Source organism: Schistocerca nitens, chromosome 3 (genome assembly GCF_023898315.1).
Source record: "Schistocerca nitens isolate TAMUIC-IGC-003100 chromosome 3, iqSchNite1.1, whole genome shotgun sequence".
NCBI lineage: Eukaryota > Metazoa > Arthropoda > Insecta > Orthoptera > Acrididae > Schistocerca > Schistocerca nitens.
The window spans coordinates 452,769,766-452,789,803 of NC_064616.1; the positions used below are offsets into that span (position 1 = coordinate 452,769,766).

Here is a 20,038-nt window from a genome sequence, read left to right on the forward strand (position 1 = left end):
TATATAGTATTTACAATACTTTTTGAACTCATCTTTTAATTTTTTATTGCTCAAATTATTTAACACAGCATACTCATACTGTCTTAGTTTTTCTCTAGCCTCACTGACTGAACTTTGTATCCAGTTTCAGGTTACAGCACGTGACTGAATTCTCTTTTTTACAAATTGGCAGACTTGGTTGAGAATGTAGTATAGTTCACTTGAGAATTTGCCATAACTGTAATGTGTTGTTAGAATATTGTTCCAATCTACATTGCTTAGCATGTCATTCAAACGAGTTAATTTTGGTCTGTATTCATCCTAACATATTTATAGCATTTATGTGTGGGAGCCTTTATGTTCACACCTAGTTCTACTTTGTGATAGTTTGACAAAGCACTTACAACAACAGAAGATGTAAGATCATAAAGATGAATATAGTGATTGTTATCTATTGCAGACTGGCATGTTCCAGTCTCCCTGGTTCTAGTATTTCTCAGGTATCTTAAATTATATTCAGGCAGAGTATACATGAATATACGAATATTATAGTGTGTAACTTGTCTGCTAGTACATTTGTGTTGAAATCTCCTATAATTACTTACTTATTCAGGTGTGACATAAAAAATTCTCTATCATGTCACAAAACTTTGTTAAAAAAAACTTCAAAGTTTCCACTTGGGGGACTATATTAACATGTGGTTATCACATGTCATAGGTCAGTAATAACACACTTTAGATACCATAAATACATTTATTAGACACTGAAGTAAGCGAGAACAAAATGGAAGTACAAAAGTTGTGCGCCGAGAGAGCATAGAACACAGGTAGTCCAAAGATGTCAGTGTCAAAGATAGGGCACTCTATGCCAGAGGCTCCCCCCCCCCCCTCCTCCTCCTCCCCAGCAGTGGGGAGCATGGTGGAGGGAAGCTTCCTCACTTGAACTTGTCATCGTTGTGCCAGCGCGGCATTTGATGACAGCAGCCAGCGCAAGAAGTAGGCGCGTCCAAAATCCGCGCAGCAAGAGTCCCGTGCGGCCAACTGCTGCATAGATGGCAGAACATCATTCAAAGCCAGGTCGACAGCATCATGAGGCGGACTGGCAGCGACGACTGGCAGGTCGGAATGCAGGTCGGAGAGGGACCATGCCGGTTTCAAGCGGTTAACGGACACGGTCTGTGGTCGTCCATTTAGATCAATTACAAACGTATTCACGCCATGACACAACACATGGTGGGGGCCCGAATAAGATGTTTGCAAGGCCGCTCGCATGGAGTCATCATGCAGCATCACAAATTCACATTATGCGAGGTCCTTGTGGACGAACACTGGCAGCGTGGAATGAGAGCTTGACAGGGGGGTGCACAGGCAAGCGATGTGCCCACGAACCCATTCAACAATGGTCGGAAGATCAATAGTCAGCCGATGGTACGTCCTCCGCGAACTCTGCTGGAAGGAGGAGGGGCTCTACGTAGAGAATCTCAGCCAGCGTTGTGTTAAAGTCCTTTTTATGGACCAAGTGGATGCTGAGCAAGACCCAAGGAAGGGACTTGGACCATAACCCACCGTGGCACATAAGTGCAACCTTGAGAGTTTGGTGTCACCATTTGACCAGGCTGTTCGCCTGAGGGTGGTAGACCATGGTACGGAATTTAGCGACACTGCAGGGCTCACACAGTTGAGCAAAGAGTGTGTATTCAAACTGTAATCCGTGATCAGTTGTGAGGGAAAGAAGACAGCCGAACCTCGCAACCCACATGGATACAAAAGAACAAGCGATGGTCTCGGCTATGATGTCGACGAGCGGGACCCAGCGGGTTACACGGTCGATGATTGATAATATGTTTCTGTACCCCTCAGAAGGGGGGACTGGACCAACCACATCGATGTGGACGTGCTGAAGGCGACGTCTTGGAACATCGAACTTGCCTAATGGAGGTTGAGTGTGCCTGCCGACCTTGCTACGCTGGCATGGCGTGGGGCCAGATGAAGCGTTCAGTAACCAGCCTCGTCGTGGCCCACATTCCAGGGTGGGCCAAGTTGTGCTAAGCATTATAGACCCCGCGTAGAAGAGCGGAGGGTACCAAGGGGTGGGGAGTGCCCGTAGACACATCACAAAGGCCTGGGGTCATCGATCCATGCAGGACATAAGGTTGGACACAGAGCTATGACTCGTCCAAAACTAATCGCTGTATATCGATGGTTTCGGTCTGGTCGGGCGAGCTCATCAAAGTTCAGTGGTGTGGTTAGCACGCAGATGTGAGATATGTAGTCTGCCACAGCATTCTCTGCGCTGCGAATATAGCATGCGTCAGAAAAGTGCTGACAAATATGGTCCATATGGCAGAAACGACCGGCAGAAGTTCCTTAGCCGAGTTACGAATAGGGGGATGTTGTGACACTAGGTATATAAGAATGTGCAACCCATTGCATTGCAATGTTCAAATCACAGCTCTGAAACTTCGTCGGCACACCAAACCAAACCAAACCATACGAGACTGCGTAGCTGAGGGGTAAACCACATGTCATTAATTGGGTTATTGTCCACGATGTCACTAGGTGGAATGCACTGTCCATGTAGTGGCCGTTGCTGTGTAGTTGCACTCGGCGATGGCCATGTTGAGCCGGTTAAGGTTCAGTGTCTGGCGGTGTTGCTGAGAGTAGATAAGTGTTCACTTTTAACCAAATGCACATTAGGTATACTTCACCACTCGTGGTCACAAGCACAGTTAATAGGATGCGTATCACTAGCACTGAAACACACTGACAGATCCATTGTTCTGAAGACATTGTGGGCTGGCACACAAAGTCCGTTAATGATGAAGAGAAGCACAAAATAACTCAGTAATATACCGACAATGATGTCGGGGTCACCACTGTGGTTATCACATATTGTAGGTCAATGGTAACACTCCTTAGATACCGTAAATGCATTTATTAGACACTGAAGTAAGCGAGAATAACATGGCAGTACAAAAGTTGTGCGCTGAGAGAGCATAGAACAAAGGTAGTCCAAAGATGTCGGAGTCAAAGATAGGGCACTCTACACCAGAGGTACCACAAACATGTAACATAAGTATCACCACTTGGTATCTTTATATGTGCTGCACATAATTCAGTTGTCCATTCTAATGAATATTTACTCTCATTTACAGAATTAAAATCAAATGTGCTTTTTACATGCATTGGTACACCCCCCCCCCCTACCTCTGATGGAAGATCTACAAAATTTATTAGCTGGTACCATGTTTAGAGGCTTAAAAAGTTCTGATTCGGCATCAGATAACCAGTGTTCACTAATAGCAAGTACATCTGGCATGGTTTCATGTACAAATTCATCTAAATGTTCATATTTGTTGTTCAGGCCCTGTACATTGTGATGGATTATTTTTTAAGTTGTAAATACCTTGTTGTAGATGCCTCTGCTTTTCCAACTTAAATAAGGTCATATCTCTGTTTATCTTGTGGTATTACTTGTCTTTCTGGTTTCCTCTAAAAAATCATTTTGATAGGATGGCGTCACTGGCTTCAGTCTTCAGTCTACTGTCTGAAGTTATTTTAGCTGACAGTGCTGGTTCTGCTGCTGTTATGGATGTTTCTGCTGTTGTTAATCATGGTTCTGTTGCCCTAACGGTCAATTTTGCTGCTGGTATTCGAGCTGGCTCTGCAGTTGACAGAGATATTACTGTATTTGTTGTTGTTGTAACTGTTCTTGATGTTTTTACTACTTTTGGTGGAGATATTGCTGCAGGAGTTGGTTCTGATTCTGGTGCTGCTGCTGGTGTCAAAGCTGGCTCTGCTGTTGATGGAGCTGCTGCTGCTGCTGCTGCTTTTGATATTGTTGTTGCTGTAATTGTGTCTGATGCTTTTACTATTTTTGGTGGATGTGCTTCAGGTGTTTGCTTTAAAACTTATGGAAGTAGGGTGCTCATCACAGCTTGCTCTTCTTCATGTAGCCTCATTCTGATTCCCAGCAGTATAAGATAACTCTAAAGATTGAGAAATATTTAACACTTCAACCAAACATTGATTCTCACACTGCAGCAGGTGTTGATGAATCTCCTTGTCAGGAGCGAACCAAGTGACAGCATCATGGACTGTAGAATCAGCATAGGAATCATGATGAGCATTGGTAACAAACTGACATTTGTAGCTGAGGCCATGGTTTCCTTATTGTGGGACCTGCAGCATATATCACAGTAGGACATTATGCAGAGAATCAGGAAACAGCATACTGTTCTGATTCTCTGCATAATGCCATACTGAGGCCATGGTGCTCTGCTGCCCAAGCCCTGTAGGACTGGTGGAGCTGCTTGACAATGATAGAACTCTACATGCGCTGCAATGACGTGTGTGTTTACAGTGATAATTTGGAAACAACTTACACGTTTTGTCGAATCAAAGTGATGCAGGTTCCTGGAGTGGGGCTAACTGGCCCAACAATTGGTAGATCTGATGAGAAATCAGAGAGAGGAACTAAACCTTAACATGTTCGCATCAGTGACACCAAAAGTGAGAAAGGGTTGCCAAAGCTGCTTCTCACAGGCCTCGTCTTTGGCCGCATCATCGTAAGGAGGAAAGGGCGGTTGGTACACTGAAGGTGTGGAAGCCTGTATAGTCAATGTGGCAGACAAGTCCATGATAGCAGCTGTAATAGCCTGCTGCTGATGCTGCTGCTGCTGCTGCTGCTCCTCCTCCTCCTCCTCCTCCTCCTGCTCCTCCTCCTCCTCAAGGAGAGATTGGAGCACTGCCTCCATGGACAGGAGAACCAAAGGAACAAACAAATAGACAGAGCATGTAGAACTGAACATGACGCTCACCAATTATTTTGTTGCACTGTAAGAGAGGAACAACAGTATGACTACAATGAATCAAAGTTGATGCTTCTTCCACCTATAAGTGAACAACTTTTGACAACGTAGACACAAAAATAGAAGCAATCGAGGTACTGATACAAATAGTTGCTCATAAGTATGGAGACAGTATGAGAGTGAGTGCCTGATGCACCATGCTTACAAAGAGGTGGGCTCAGGTAAACAGCATTGCAGATGTCGTACCGTGTGCACAAGTCATGTGGCCCACCACAGGCAACCTCTGGTGCTCAGCCTGCTGATATGTCATTGGCGGAATACTCTAAGTGTAGCATGCCAGTGGCCTGGTGTGCATGGTGTATATTCACATATTTTGTACATTATTATTATAGCCAGACAAAAATAATCCTGAATATTATGCCCTACTGTTGGGCAGATGACAAAGTATGCATCTGCAGAAATATTTGACTACTCTTCATGTGAATAGAAGATGTATTATGCAATGAAATCAGTTTTAAAATTGTTTTTATTGAGACTCCTTTCACACAATAGGTGTCTTTATAGTAGTGTTGTTGTTAATGTTGTTGTTGCTGTTCTGATCTTCATTCCAAAGACTGGTTTGATGCAGCTTTCCTTGTTATTCTATCCAGACCACCTCACTACTTACCTGATTGACCCATCTGATTTACAACATTCGTCTGTGGTGTCATATTTAAAGAAGGTTCTATTCACTTCTTGTCTAAACTTTTGTCCATGTTTCACTTCATACGTGGCTACACTCCATACAGATACTTTCAGAAATGTTGTCCTAACACTTAAATCTATACTTGATGTTAACAAATTTCTCTTTTTGAGAAACGCTATACTAGCTGTTGCCAGTCTGCATTTTACATCCTCTCTACTTCAACCATCATCAGTTATTTTACTTCGCAAATAACATAAGTCATCTACTACTTAAAGTGTCTCATTTTCTAATATAATTCCCTCAGCATCACCTGGTGTGCTTAGACTGCATTCCATTGTCCTTGTTTTGCTTCTGTTGATGTTCATCTTGTATTCTCCAGTTTTTTCTTATTTTCCTCTACTGCCTGCTCACTGTACAGATCGAATAACATTGGTGATAGGCTACAACCCTGTTACTGCTTCCCTTTGATGCCCCTTCACTCTTATAACTGCCATTTGGTTACCGTTAAAGTTGTAAATAGCCTTCCACTCTCTGCATTTTATCCCTGTTACCTTCATAGTTTCAAAGAGTATTCCAGTCAGCATTATCAAAAGGTTTCTCTAAGTCTGCAAATGCTATAAATGTAGTTTTGTCTTTTGTTTGCCTTTCTTCCAAGATAAGGATAAGTATTGTTTTGTGTGTTCATACATTTCTCCAGAATCCAAACTGACCTTCCCTGAAGTCAACTTCTACCATTTTTTCCAATCTTCTGTAAAGAATTAGTTTTAGTATTTTGCAACCATGACTTATTAAACTGAGAGTTAGGTAATATTTGCTACTGCCAGCACCTGCTTTCTTTAGAATTGGAATTATTATATTCTTCTTGAAGTCTGGGAATATTTCACCTGTTCCATACATCTTGTACACCAAATGGAAGAGGTGTTTCATGTCAGGCTTTCCCAAGACTGTCAGTAGTTCTGATGGAATGTCATTTACTCCCAGAGCCTTGTTTTGACTTCGGTCTTTCAGTGCACTGTCAAATTCTTCTTGCAGTATCATACCTCCCATCTCATCTTCATCTGCATCCTCTCTCATTTCTATGATATTCCCTTCAAGTTCATCTCCCTCGTATAGACCCTGTATGTACTCCTTCCACCTTTCAGCTTTCCCTTCTTTGCATAGGACTGGTTTTCCATATGAGCTCATGATGTGCATACAGCTGCTTCTCTTTCCTCTGAAAGTCTAATTTTCTGGCTGATAGTTTCTATTTTTTTCCCCAGTGAAATGTGCTTCTAAATCGTTACCTTTGTCCTCTAGCCATTTCTGGTTAGCCATTTTGAATTTTTTGTCACTCAGTTTTTGTACATTTGCATTCTTTCATCTGCTTCATTTGCTGCATTTTTATGTTGTCTCCTTTCATCAGTTAAATTCAATATCTCGTTTGTTATCCAAGAATTTCTACTAGACAGTGTTGTTTCACATATTTGATCTTCTGCTGCCTACACTATTTGCAATCTTAAAGCTATCTATTCATCTTCTACTGTATTCTTTTCTCTTATTCAAGTCAATCATTGCCTAATGCTCCCTCTGAAACTCTCAACAATTTCTGGTTCTTTCAACCTATCCAGGTCCCATCTCCTTAATTTCCTACATATTTGTAATTTCTTTAGTTTTAATTTACAATTGATAACTGATAAATTGTAGTCACAGTCCACATCTTAGTAGAATAACATACTAAATTAAAATGTGGACAAACATTAATGTAAGAGCCAGTCAAGTAATTATCAACATGTAGCAGTATTTTTACTTACAAAATGTAGAACTTGTATATCAACTGACTCCTACATTATAGTAACGCATTGTGACTGTCATGTACAAGTTATGCTCTGCAGGTAAAATACAAAGTGTGTTGGCAATAATGCAGAATTTACAAGGATAAGGAAAGGTCTTATAAAATTTATCAGCAATGATTATTGTTTTTACATAGTGTGACATCTGTCCCAAGTAGTGATAAAATTTTGTGTGTGTGTGTGTGTGTGTGTGTGTGTGTGTGTGTGTGTGTGTGAGGGGGAGGGGGAGAGAGAGAGAGAGGGGGGGGGGGATGGGATGGGGACAGGGACGAAACACAGGGACAGGGACTGAGACAGAGAGAGAGGGACAGAGAGATAAATAGTATTGGCAGCAGTTGAGAGATTTATACCTAGTAAATTAACAAATGATGGAGCTGATCCCTCCATGGTACACAAAACTGGCCAGATCATTGTTGCAGAAACAATGAAAAAAACATGCCAAATTTAAACATACGCAGAATCTCCAAAACTGGTGATCTCTTACAGAAAATTTAGATTTAGCACGGACTTCAATGTGAGATGCTTATAATAGTTTCCACAACGAAACTTTGCCTCGAAACCTGGCAGTAAATCCAAAGAGCTTCTGGTAGTATGTGAAGTATGCTAGTGGCAAGGCACAATCAGTGTCTTCTCTGCACAATAGTAATGGAGATACTATCGAAGACAGTGCTGTCAAAGCAGAGTTACTAAACACAGCCTTCCAAAATGCCTTCACAAAAGAGGATGAAGTAAATATTCCAGAGTTTGAATCAAGTACAGCTGACAACATGCGTAATGTAGAAGTAGATATCCTCGGAGTAGTGAAGCAACTTAAATCACTTAACAGATAAGTCTTCTGGTCCAGACTGTGTACCAATTACATTCTTTCAGAGTATGCTGATGCAATAGCTCCATACTGGACAATCGTATACAACCATGCACTCGACAAAAGATTGGAAACTTGCACAGGTCACGTCAATAATCAAGAAAGATAGAAGTAAGCCACTAAATTGCAGGCCGATATCATTAATGTCGATATTCAGCAGGATTTTATAACATATTTTGTTTGAACATAATGAATTACCTCGAAGAAAACGGTCTATTGACACACAGTCAACACGGATTTAGAAAACGTCATTCTTGTGAAACACAACTAACTCCTTACTCACATGAAGTGTTGAGTGCTATTGACAATGGATTTCAAATTGATTCTGTATTTCTAGATTTCCAGAAGGCTTTTGACACTATACCACACTAGCTGTTTGTAGTGAAAGTGCGTGCCTTTGGAATATAGTCTCAGTTATGTGATTGGATTTGTGATTTCCTGTCGGAGAGGTCACAGTTCATAGTAACTGACAGAAAGTCATCAAGAAAAACAGATGTGATTTCTGGCGTTCTCAAAGTTAGTGTTACAGGCCCTTTGCAGTTCCTTATCTATATAAATGATTTGGGAGACTATCTGAGCAGCTGTCTTAGATTGTTTGCAGATGTCTTTTATCGACTAGTAAAGGTATCAGATGATCAAAACAAATTGCAAAAAGATTAAGAAAAGATATATGTATGGTACAAAAATTTACAATGGACCCTAAATAACGGAAAGTGCTAAAAGGAATCCATTAAACTTCAGTTACACAATAAATCAGTCAAATTTAAAGGCCATAAATTCAACTAAATACAGTTATGAACAACTTAAATTTGAAGGAACACACAGAAAATGTTGTGGGGAAGGCGAACCAAAGACTGTATTTTATTGGCAGGACACTTAGAAAATGTATCAGATCTACTAAGGAGACTGTATACACTACGCTTGTCCATTCTCTTCTAGAATACTGTTGCGCAGTGTGGGATCCTTACCAGATAGAATTGACAGACTACATCGAATAAGTTCAAAGAAGGGCAGCACGTTTTGTATTACTGCAAAATAATGGAGAGAGTGTAACTGAAATGATACAGGATTTGGGATGGACATCATTAAAACAAAGACATTTTTCGTTGTGGAGGAATCTTCTCATGAAATGTAAGTCACCAACTTCTTCCTCCAAATGCAAAAATATTTTATTGATGCCGACCTACATGGGGAGAAATAATCACCATGATAAAATAAAGGAAATTGGAGCTCGTACGGAAAGATATTGGTGTTCGTTCTGTCCACGTGCTATACGAGATTGGAATAATAGAGAATTGTGATTTGCAGAGTATCATGTAGATGTAGATCTAGATGTAGACAGAGACTGCTGCAAAAAGCAAGAGCGAGGGGTCTGGGCTTGAGTCCTTGTCTGACACACAGTTTTAATCTATGAGGTAATCATTGAACTATTAGTGTAGACTACACCATAGCGTGAGAGAGTTACTTAAATGGCAGACAGTAAAAACACAAATGATCATAGAAGATAGAAGTGAAAGTTAGGCAGTTGATATGTATTGACATCAGTTGCATCAGATTGTATGAGCCATACAGTAATGAACACCCAGTTCTGAATTGCAAACGTCTTAAGCAACGTTTCTAGTAAGGACAGAAATTTGGACTAGAGCATTACAATGAGAATCTTGACCTTTATTTAGCTGTAGAGTGGTATCATTCTTACAGAAAATGTAACATTATGCATGGCAGTATAGAATTTTTGCATAGAATGACATGTGAGTTCGCTGTTCTGGTTGACCAGGTGCTTTACTAGTGTAAAACTGGGATAAATAATAGTAGACATGTCAAGTATTCAAAGTGGAGATACGTGGCGTGAACCTGTTAATATAGGAAGGATGCTAATGGACGTATTTGTAAGCTGGTTTTACAATAATGTTTTGCAGACTTCTTAGGTTATAGGAAACACTATATTTCTTTACCCATCAGTAGACAATAAATGTATGGATGTTGTCAGAGTGGGCACAGCAAGAAGAATGCTACATGGTTTATGGCATGCTATAAGGAAACATGTTTACAGATAAGTAGAGTAAGGAAATCTAGAGCACTTACAAGGGTAAGAGGTGTACTGATGTGTTTTCGTACTGGTGACCTGCAGAGTTAGTGTGTAATGAGGACAGCATATAAATTTACTCCTTCCTTTAAAAACAGACATTAAAGGTTTGTTCTGGCTAGTTACTAAAAAATTCCTTCATTGCCATTTGAAATATGGTTTTTCTTAGCCATATTGTTTCTACTTCAGTGGCTCCTTTCCTAAACTAAAGAAATATTCTGTAGAATACTCTTTAAATTGGTGATGTTAACCGAAGGTGTTACTGCTGTGAGAAGTACTGAGTTCATCTGCAGTCAGACCCCCCAGGGGGTCCACAACTCTTTTGTGGACACGTGTGTAGCGAGCACGGGACCCTGAGCTAATGTGGCCCTCCTTCCTTTCCGGGCTGCATACCTTCCTTTTCCGCATCCTTCCCCGTTCCCCCATCTTCGCCCCCCCCCCCCCCCCACCTCTGGCTCCTTCCCTTTCTCCCCCTATGGGAGTATAGTTTGTGCCTACGAGACGGACGCTCGAAACTGTTCCAAATTCCTTGCCTTCTCCACTTGCCAGTCCTCGTCCTTCCTCTGTCCTTCTCTTTTCCTTCCCTCTTCTCTTTGCCCTTTTCTCCGCTGCGGCGTTTGAGACCCCCTCTTCTTTCCTTTCCCTTTCTCTTTTTTCCTCCCTGTGCGTGTCTGAAGGCCGACCCACGCGCTCCCATGCGTAGCCGGTGACGGGGTAACGCGTAATTCCCCGCCCCGGGTAGACAGGTAGGACACGTACGTACCCCCTGGTAACGGCCAGGCCCAGGGAGGGGTGATTACCCGAGCTGATACCTTCCGAAAGTGCCGATTGGTCCCTCCGTCCGTTTGTCGGGAGGTGTGACCTGAGGTGTGAACAATCACCTAAGGCGGGTGTGCCCTCAGTGAGGGCCCCCACAAGGGAGGAGCGCGCCATCGGAGACGCCGGTAATCATGGGGGATTCTTCCGCAATGGTTTCCTCACCTTCCACTATGTCTGCTCACAAACATAAGTTCACTGAGTCTCAGCCACAGACAGTTCTTCCATCGTTGCCACAGTTCCTTGTTGTTTCTCGGTCTGATGAAGGTCACGACTTCTCCACGGTCAACCCTTTCATTATTCAGAAAGGTGTCGACGCAATTGCAGGTCCTGTAAAGTCTTGTTCCAGATTACGGAATGGCACCCTGTTGCTAGAAACACACAGTGCCCTCCAGGCACAAAAATTGCTGCGTACTTCTCTGCTCCACACCTTCCCTGTCCAGGTGGAACCGCACCGTACCTTAAATTCCTCGCGTGGAGTCGTTTATACACGCTCCCTCGATGGATTGTCTGACGAAGAAATTCAGCACTACCTGTCTGACCAGGGCGTAACGGCTGTTCATAGAGTTATGAAAAGGGTTGACACGAACATCATTCCAACCCGCACTGTCTTCTTGACTTTCGACAAAGTTCAACTCCCATCGAAAATCAAAGCAGGCTATGAGATAATTTCCGTTCGCCCTTACGTCCCAAACCCTACGCGTTGCTATCGATGTCAGCGGATCAATCACACCAGCCAGTCCTGTTCCAATCCGGCCAAATGTGTTACGTGTGGCAAGGATGCCCATGAGGGTGGTTGTCCACCTCCATCCCCTCGCTGCATCAACTGTATGGGTGATCACGCTGCTTCCTCTAGAGATTGCCCAGTTTTTAAGGACGAAAAGCTCATCCAGGAAATAAGAGTGAAGGAAAAGGTGTCGACCTTTGCTGCTCGAAAATTATTCGCCAGTCGACAGCCCACCGTGCCTCAGACAGGCAAATACAGCACTGTCCTTGCTTCTCCTCGGCCAACAAAGGAGGCGGCCACGCAGACTTGCGACCTCACCTTTAGTGCCACGGTCGTCCGATCGGCCAGCGCAAAGATCGCCCGTTCAACTTCACCACTTTCGCCTGCCCACTCTATGGCTCACCCTTCGTCAGGTTCTGCTAAATCTCGAGCCCACAAGTCAGACACCAAGTCTTCGAAGAAAGAGCATACTCGTGAAGAGTTTTTACGTACGTCAACTTGACCACCATCGGTTCCTCCTTCATCTAAACCTCATACTTCCAAGAAGGCTACAAAGAAACCCAGTTCCTCTCCTCCTCTGCCAAGGCGTGTCCCATCCACAGCGCCACCTGGCGGAAATCGCCCTCGGCCGTCTTCTGTGTTGCCGACGCGCACTGCTGGTGGCCGGTCAACCGGCCGATCGCTGGTGGCAGGAGCTGCTCCTGACCAACCTATGGATCAGGATCTTCTGCCTTCGGCTGAATGCCATTCCATGCTGTCGGTCGCAAGCTCTGAGCAGTCGTTGAGTTGACAGCACCCTTGGTCACAATCCTCCATTTTCTGTTCACCCTATGTCCATTATCCACTGGAATATCCGCGGCATTCGAGCCAATCGGGATGAATTGTCGATCCTCTTACGATCCTACTCGCCGGTCATCTTCTGTCTTCAGGAAACAAAGCTGCGTCCTAATGACCGCTTTGTTTTCCCTCATTTTCAGTCCGTCCGATATGACCTCCCCTCTGTGGAAGGCACTCCAGCCCATGGAGGACTCATGATTCTTATCCATGATACTCTCCATTATCATCCAATCCCCTTAAACAGTTCCTTCCAAGCTGTCGCCATCCGTCTTTCCCTTTCTGGATACACGTTCTCTCTTTGTACTGTATACATTCCATCGTCCACACCAATGGCACGAGCTGATCTCCTTCATCTTCTTGGTCAGCTTCCACCCTCCTGTTTGCTGGTTGGGGACTTCAATGCCCACCACCCGCTTTGGGGATCTCCACATCCTTGTCCACGTGGCTCCCTATTGCTAGACGTCTTCCACCAAGCGGATCTAGTTTGCCTCAACACTGGGGTCCCCACGTTTTTGTCTGCCTCCACGACAAATTTATCTCATTTGGACCTTGCGATCGGTACTGTTCCGCTAGCTCGGCGCTTCGAATGGTTCGCCCTTGATGATACACACTCGAGTGACCACTTTCCATGTGTCCTTAGGCTGCAGCCTCAACTGCCATATATGCGCCCGCGACGCTGGAAGTTTGCCCAAGCCGATTGGACACTTTTTTCGTCTCTAGCGACATTCGATGACCGTCGCTTTCCCAGCGTCGACGATGAGGTCACACATATTACCGACGTTATTCTTACAGCTGCGGAACGTTCAATACCACGCACCTCCGAATCGCCCCGGCGCCCCCCAGTTCCTTGGTGGAACGAGGCATGCCGTGACGCAATACGTGAGTGGCGACGTGCTCTTCGCATTTTCCGTCACCATCCTACTTTGGCAAACTGTATCCGCTATAAGCAGCTCCGTGCGCGATGCCGTCGCGTCATCCGCGATAGCAAGAAGGCAAGCTGGAAATTCTTTATTAGTTCATTTAACTCCTTCACTCCCTCCTCGGAAGTTTGGAGTCGGCTTCGACGGTTCTCAGGCGCGCCTAGTTTCTCCCCGGTCTCTGGGCTCACTGTCGCGCATGATACCTTAGTGGACCCCATCGCAATTTCTAACTCATTGGGTCAGCACTTTGCTGAGATTTCGAGCTCTTCAAATTACCCGCCAGCGTTTCTCCCGAAGAAACGTGCAGCGGAAGTGCGACATCTTGCTTTCTCCTCTCAAAATCACGAAAGCTACAATACTGTTTTCTCCATGCGGGAACTCCAACATGCCCTCTCTTCTTCTCGCTCCTCCGCCCCAGGACCGGATGGTATCCATGTCCAAATGTTGCTGCATTTATCAACCCATAGTCTGCGTTACCTCCTTCGCCTTTATAATCGAATTTCGACCGACAGTACTTTTCCCAGACGATGGCGGGAAGCTATTGTCGTTCCCATTCCGAAACCTGGAAAGGACAAACATCTCCCCTCTAGCTATCGCCCCATTTCTCTCACGAGTAGTGTCTGTAAGATTTTGGAGCGTATGGTGAATTACCGTTTAGCTTGGTGGCTAGAATCCCGCAGTCTTTTAACACCTGCCCAATGCGGATTCCGAAAGCATCGCTCTGCAGTTGACCATCTTGTTGCTCTCTCCACTTATATCATGAACAATTTTCTCCGGAAACGCCAAACGGTAGCAATATTTTTTGATCTGGAGAGAGCATACGATACCTGTTGGAGGACAGGCATCCTCCGCACACTGTTCTCTTGGGGCTTTCGAGGCCGGCTGCCCCTTTTTCTTCGCGAATTTATGGCAGAGCGGACATTTAGGGTGCGGGTGAACACTACTCTCTCCCGTACTTTCTCTCAAGAAAACGGGGTACCCCAGGGCTCCGTGCTGAGTGTTGTACTGTTTGCCATCGCTATAAATCCAATTATGGATTGTCTCCTTCCTGATGTCTCGGGCTCCCTCTTTGTGGACGATTTTGCGATCTACTACAGCTCTCAACGGACCAGCCTTCTTGAACGACGTCTTCAAGGATGTCTCGATCGCCTCCACTCTTGGAGCCTCGAAACCGGCTTCCGTTTTTCTCCCAGTAAGACCGTTTGTATTAATTTTTGGTGACGTAAGGAGTTTCTTCCGCCCTCCTTACATCTAGGTCCTGTCAACCTTCCGTTTTCAGACGTCACTAAATTCTTGGGTCTTATGTTTGACAGAAAACTGTGCTGGTCCTCCCACGTTTCCTATCTTTCGGCTCGCTGTCTGCGAACGCTCAACACCCTCCGTGTCCTGAATGGTACCTCCTGGGGAGCGGACCGAGTGGTCCTTCTCCGCCTCTATCGCGCCTTAGTGCGCTCGAAATTGGACTATGGAAGCATAGTCTACTCCTCTGCTCGGCCGTCTATTCTTCGGCGTCTCGACTCTATCCACCACCGTGGATTACGTTTAGCGTCTGGAGCTTTTTACACTAGCCCTGTGGAAAGCCTTTATGCTGAGACTGCAGAACCTCCGCTGTCCAATCGGCGAGCGGTCCTTCTGAGTCGTTATGCTAGCCATCTGTCTTCCATGCCTGCTAATCCAGCCCATGGCCCTTTTTTCGACGCCTCCTTTGATGTAGGGTATGCAGGCCGCTCCTCCTCCCTACTACCCCCGGGAGTCCGCTTCCGTCAACTGCTCCATTCTCTTTCCTTCCGCTTTCCTAAAACCTTCTTGACAACTTGGGGTACAGCACCGCCTTGGCTCCGTCCCCGGATCTGTCTGCTCCGTGATCTTTGTCAATTTCCCAAGGATGGTACACCTTCACTTGTTTATCGTCGGGCATTTGCTGCTCTATGTGCACAAATGACGGACGCCACCTTTATTTACACCGACGGCTCGAAAACATCGTTGGGTGTAGGGAGTGCCTATATTTTTGGCGACGCCCCAAATCACTTTCGGCTTCCCGACCAGTGTTCGGTTTATACTGTGGAGCTTTTCGCTGTTCTCCAGGCTGTCCACTACATCCGCCGCCATCAGCGGATACAGTACGTAATCTGCTCAGATTCTCTCAGCTCTCTCCTCAGTCTCCAAGCTCTTTACCCTGTGCACCCTCTGGTCCACCGGATTCAGGACTGTCTGCGCTTGCTGCACCTGGGGGGCGTCTCGGTGGCGTTCCTCTGGCTCCCGGGACACGCTGGTATCTGTGGGAATGAGGCGGCTGATATAGCAGCCAAGGCTGCAGTTTCTCTTCCTCGGCCAGCTATTCAGTCGCTTCCCTTCACCGATCTACGGAGCGGTTTATGTCGCCAAGTTGCTCATTTATGGCATGCGCATTGGTCAACACTTCCCCGAAATAAATTGCGGGAAGTGAAAGCCCTTCCTTGCGCTTGGACCTCTTCCTCCCGAACGCGTCATCGGGAGGAGGTAATTTTAGCTAGACTCCGGATAGGGCACTGTCTTTTTAGCCATCGACATCTTTTAAGCGGCGATCCTCCCCCACTCTGTCCCCACTGCTCTCAGCTGTGGACGGTAAGACACCTTTTAATTGAATGCCCCTATTTTAATCCGTTACGCTCCCGTCTACAGCTATCGCCTGATCTATCGTCGATTTTAGCAGATGACACGCGCTCAGCCGACCGCGTTCTCCAGTTTATTAGTGACAGTGAAATGACGTCAGTCATTTGAAGTTTTATCGGGGACCATCAACCCCTCTCTGTAGTGGACTTTTAAGCCTTGTTTCTGCTTTTAGTGTCTCCAATTTTTTGAGTTTCGTTCCCATTTTTGCTGTTTTCCATTTTCAGTTTTTATTATTTCCTCAGTCACGGACCGGGCGCTAATGACCATAGCAGTTTTGCGCCCTAAAACAAAAAAAAAAAAAAAAAAAAAAAAAAAAAAAAAAAAAAATCTGCAGTCAGTACAGCCTACTACTACTACTACTACTACTACTAATACTAATACTAATACTACTATTCTGCCCAGTGTACTTCATGGAAGACATGAAAGAATTTCAGTATTGCTTTCTTTCCCCTCCAGGTTCAACGAATAGTAGAAGGTGGAGAACCATCAACATTCAAACAATATTTCAGTGGCTGGAGAGAGACAGGTGATCAAATTGGTCTAGGAAGGATCTATACAGTGGAGCAAATTGCAGGTAAGTTGGGAGAACTAAAATCTTTAACTCATCCCAGTTTACATATAATGTTTAATTAATTATTTTTTGTCACTAGCAAGCATGCCTGAGCCAGATTTTGATCCCAGCTCTCTACATGCCGAAAAAATAAGACTTCTAGCTAAGAATGCTGGCAGAGCCTTTGGTTTTATGCCTGATGATGGCTCAGGAAAAGCAGAAGTATATCGAATTGAAGATTTTGAATTAGTGCCAATTGATCCTGCTACATATGGAATGTTCTTTGGTGGCGACTCTTACGTGATAAAGTATACATATGAGAAAGACAGACGACAAAGCTACATAATCTACTTCTGGCAGGTATGCAACTTGCATAAACAAGTTACAAAAAGTGAGAGGAGAATGAATTTGCCTTGGACTGCAATTAAATGATCTTAAGTTTTTTTATTGGAGCAAGATAGATTTTGTGGCTACTGTACAAGCCTCATCTTCAGCTATACCTATTTGCATTAAAATACTATATGTATTCTCATTCATTCTGCCTCGGTAATCAAACTGCACCTACTTTTCATGTGGGTAAAATATATTTAGTATATGTAAAGAAAATACAATGTAAACTGGTTTATCAGTTATTATTATTATTATTATTGTTATTATTAGATTTGCTGATTTATTATGTAAGGTTCATCTAATTTATTGTTTAACTAATATTGTGCAAAAGAGAAGCAACAATGTAAGTTATAGTGAAAAGTAGTTTGTTTGCATGAAAACAGGGATCAAATGAAAAGAAACTTCATTAGTCCCTTTAACATAAAATTTGTTGGTTGATACCACAGCCAAAATTGTATACACCTGAAAATATCATTTTTTGCAAAATGAGGCCAATAAAGGTCTTCCTTCTGGCTCTTAATTTTTTTATTTACCATGTTAAATGCTCTGTCTGTAAAACTAAAATTGAAGTTATATATCTCTCTCTCTCTCTCTCTCTCTCTCTCTCTCTCTCTCTCTATCTATCTAACCACGGAGACCAGAGGGCGAGCAACTGCACCTGGTGGGAGCAGTAGTCTGAGTAGTGGAGTGAAGGAGGAGACTGGTGTGGGGAGGGGGGAGAGCAGGATGGGGGGGGGAGGGTGTAGTGTTTCTTGTGAGAGCATGAGGGGGACATGGTCGGGACAGGGTAGGGTTGCTTTAACTGCAATCTGGAGTTTTTCAGGGGGGTGGGGGAGTGTAAAAGGAGCATAGTAGAAGAGGAAAAAGAGAGACTGGTGGATGTCTTAATGGAATATAAGGCTGTGTAGTTCTAGAGTAGGAGAAGGGAAGGGGATAGGTGAGGGAAGTACAGGGACTAGTGAAGGTGGAAGACAGGGGTTACAGGAATGTAGGATGTGTTGCAGGGACACCTGTCCAATTCAGAAAGTCTGGTGTCAGTAGCGAAGATCCAGATGCCACACTTTTCTTCCTACCAACACCAGCCATTATGAATGAATGGTACAGGTGGTAACTCTCCCTTCAATATATTCTACATTCCCATAACCGCCTGGCCTCAACCTTCACTAGTCCCTGTCCATCCCCCACCAATCACTCTCTCTGCTTATACACCAGCCATATGCAATCTTCTTTTCCACTTGCACACAAACTAGTCTCTCCATTTTTTTGCCTCTTCTCTACTTCTCGGCTCCCTCCTACTCCCTTGACTGCACCTTCAAGCCCTGCCCTGTCCCCACCACATGCGTGTGTTCTCGCACAAGCAGGGCTACAGCCTCACACACCCCTATCATGCTGTCCCTCACCCTCCCTGCTACAATCTTCTCCTCCCCCCCCCTCCCCCTCCCCCTCCCAACTACCACCCAGATTGCTTCTCCCATCAAGGTGAGTTGTGCTTGTGACAAAATTGTCCTTTTTCCTACATTAAAAGAAGGCCTTTTGTTTGAAAGCTCACATTTATAACTCTGGTTCCCCCACCCCAGGCCTCTATCATCTCCACTATATGGTGAATAGCTATCTCTCCTTTTTGTAACATTGTTGTTATTAGATCTGGAGATCTGGCAGTTACATGATCAAATGCCTCATTAGAATATCCAGTCAGCCATATTGGCACTTTCAATTCATTTCTTGATGATTCAGATTCTGTTTTCTAAATTCATTGTTGGAGTGAATGAGAGTTTCGGCACCATTAAAACAAAAGTTCTGTAGGAGAGGAAACTTAAATCTTAAATGAAGATCACTGAGATGATGATGTATGAATTCTGTGAAGTTAAATGTAGTTTTCATGTATTAACATGCTTTTCAGGGCAAAGATAGCACTCAAGATGAAAGAGCAGCTTCTGCAATTCATGCTGTAAGACTTGATGATGAAGTTGGTGGAAAAGCTGTTCAAGTCAGAGTTACACAGGGCAATGAACCAAGGCATTTCTTAAGAATATTTAAAGGTAAAGGTCTATTTTGCATACCTTCTGATAAACCACCATCTCTTGCATACAGGACTCTATTAGTATGACACAGTGTGATGCAATGCTCTGCTGTGGTATGTTAGATCGAGAAGGCAGGGCAGTAATAGAAGTTACTGTTGAGTATTTTATATGCCAACCTAGAAATTTTAAAGCAATAACAGAATCTTCATAGGGAAGACCTTCCCCCCCCCCTTTTTTTAAAAAGCACCATAAAGTGTGTGTTCAATCAAGTGATCACCACCATCCGGTTGAACATGTACTCGATAGTCGTGAAGTATGAAACGAGTCATTTTAGTAATTTGACAAAGCGTGTAAATGGAACTCTTGCTATTGTCACCAGTTAAAATTGTAGAAGGGGGAGACTGACAGATCAGCTGTTGCAGAATATCCTTTGCAGCCAGGAGACCGACCACGTTGTTTGATTGAACTAGAGTACTGGCAGCCACTAGTGGGTACCATGAAAAGCTATACAGAGGGGCCATAGAGATTGTAAAATACCCCAGAAATTTCAATGGGAAGGAGGAGGGCATGAAATTGAATGAAGTTTGGATTTAGCATACTGGTCTTCCACCATTGGGACGATGATGATTGGCAATGACCAATTGCGTTCGGGTATTCAAAGCATGTGACATCACACCACTGTGTGGAAGCACATGTAAATGGAATTTTACTGCAGTCAGTAATGAGCCAGGGTGTGAATCAGACACTCAAACAAGCCATGATCCCCCTTCAAAATTTCCTCCACAGTTGGAGGCGAAACATTAGATTTAAATGTGAAATCCATTCAATCACAACAGAATAGTTGAGAACCTTTTATTAATTGTGACATTT

At 44.1% G+C, this 20,038-nt stretch overlaps 1 protein-coding gene across 2 annotated transcripts in view; it reads left to right on the plus strand.

Annotated features, from left to right (window-relative positions):
• LOC126248379 (gelsolin, cytoplasmic) overlaps nt 1–20,038 on the plus strand; it is a 315,183-nt gene that overhangs the window by 272,732 nt on the left and 22,413 nt on the right. For both annotated transcript variants that reach the window (XM_049949318.1, XM_049949317.1), the window contains exons 10-12: nt 16,664–16,781; nt 16,858–17,117; nt 19,048–19,186. In XM_049949318.1, coding sequence (XP_049805275.1) covers nt 16,664–16,781; nt 16,858–17,117; nt 19,048–19,186 — 517 coding nt within the window. The remainder of the gene's footprint in view (nt 1–16,663; nt 16,782–16,857; nt 17,118–19,047; nt 19,187–20,038) is intronic.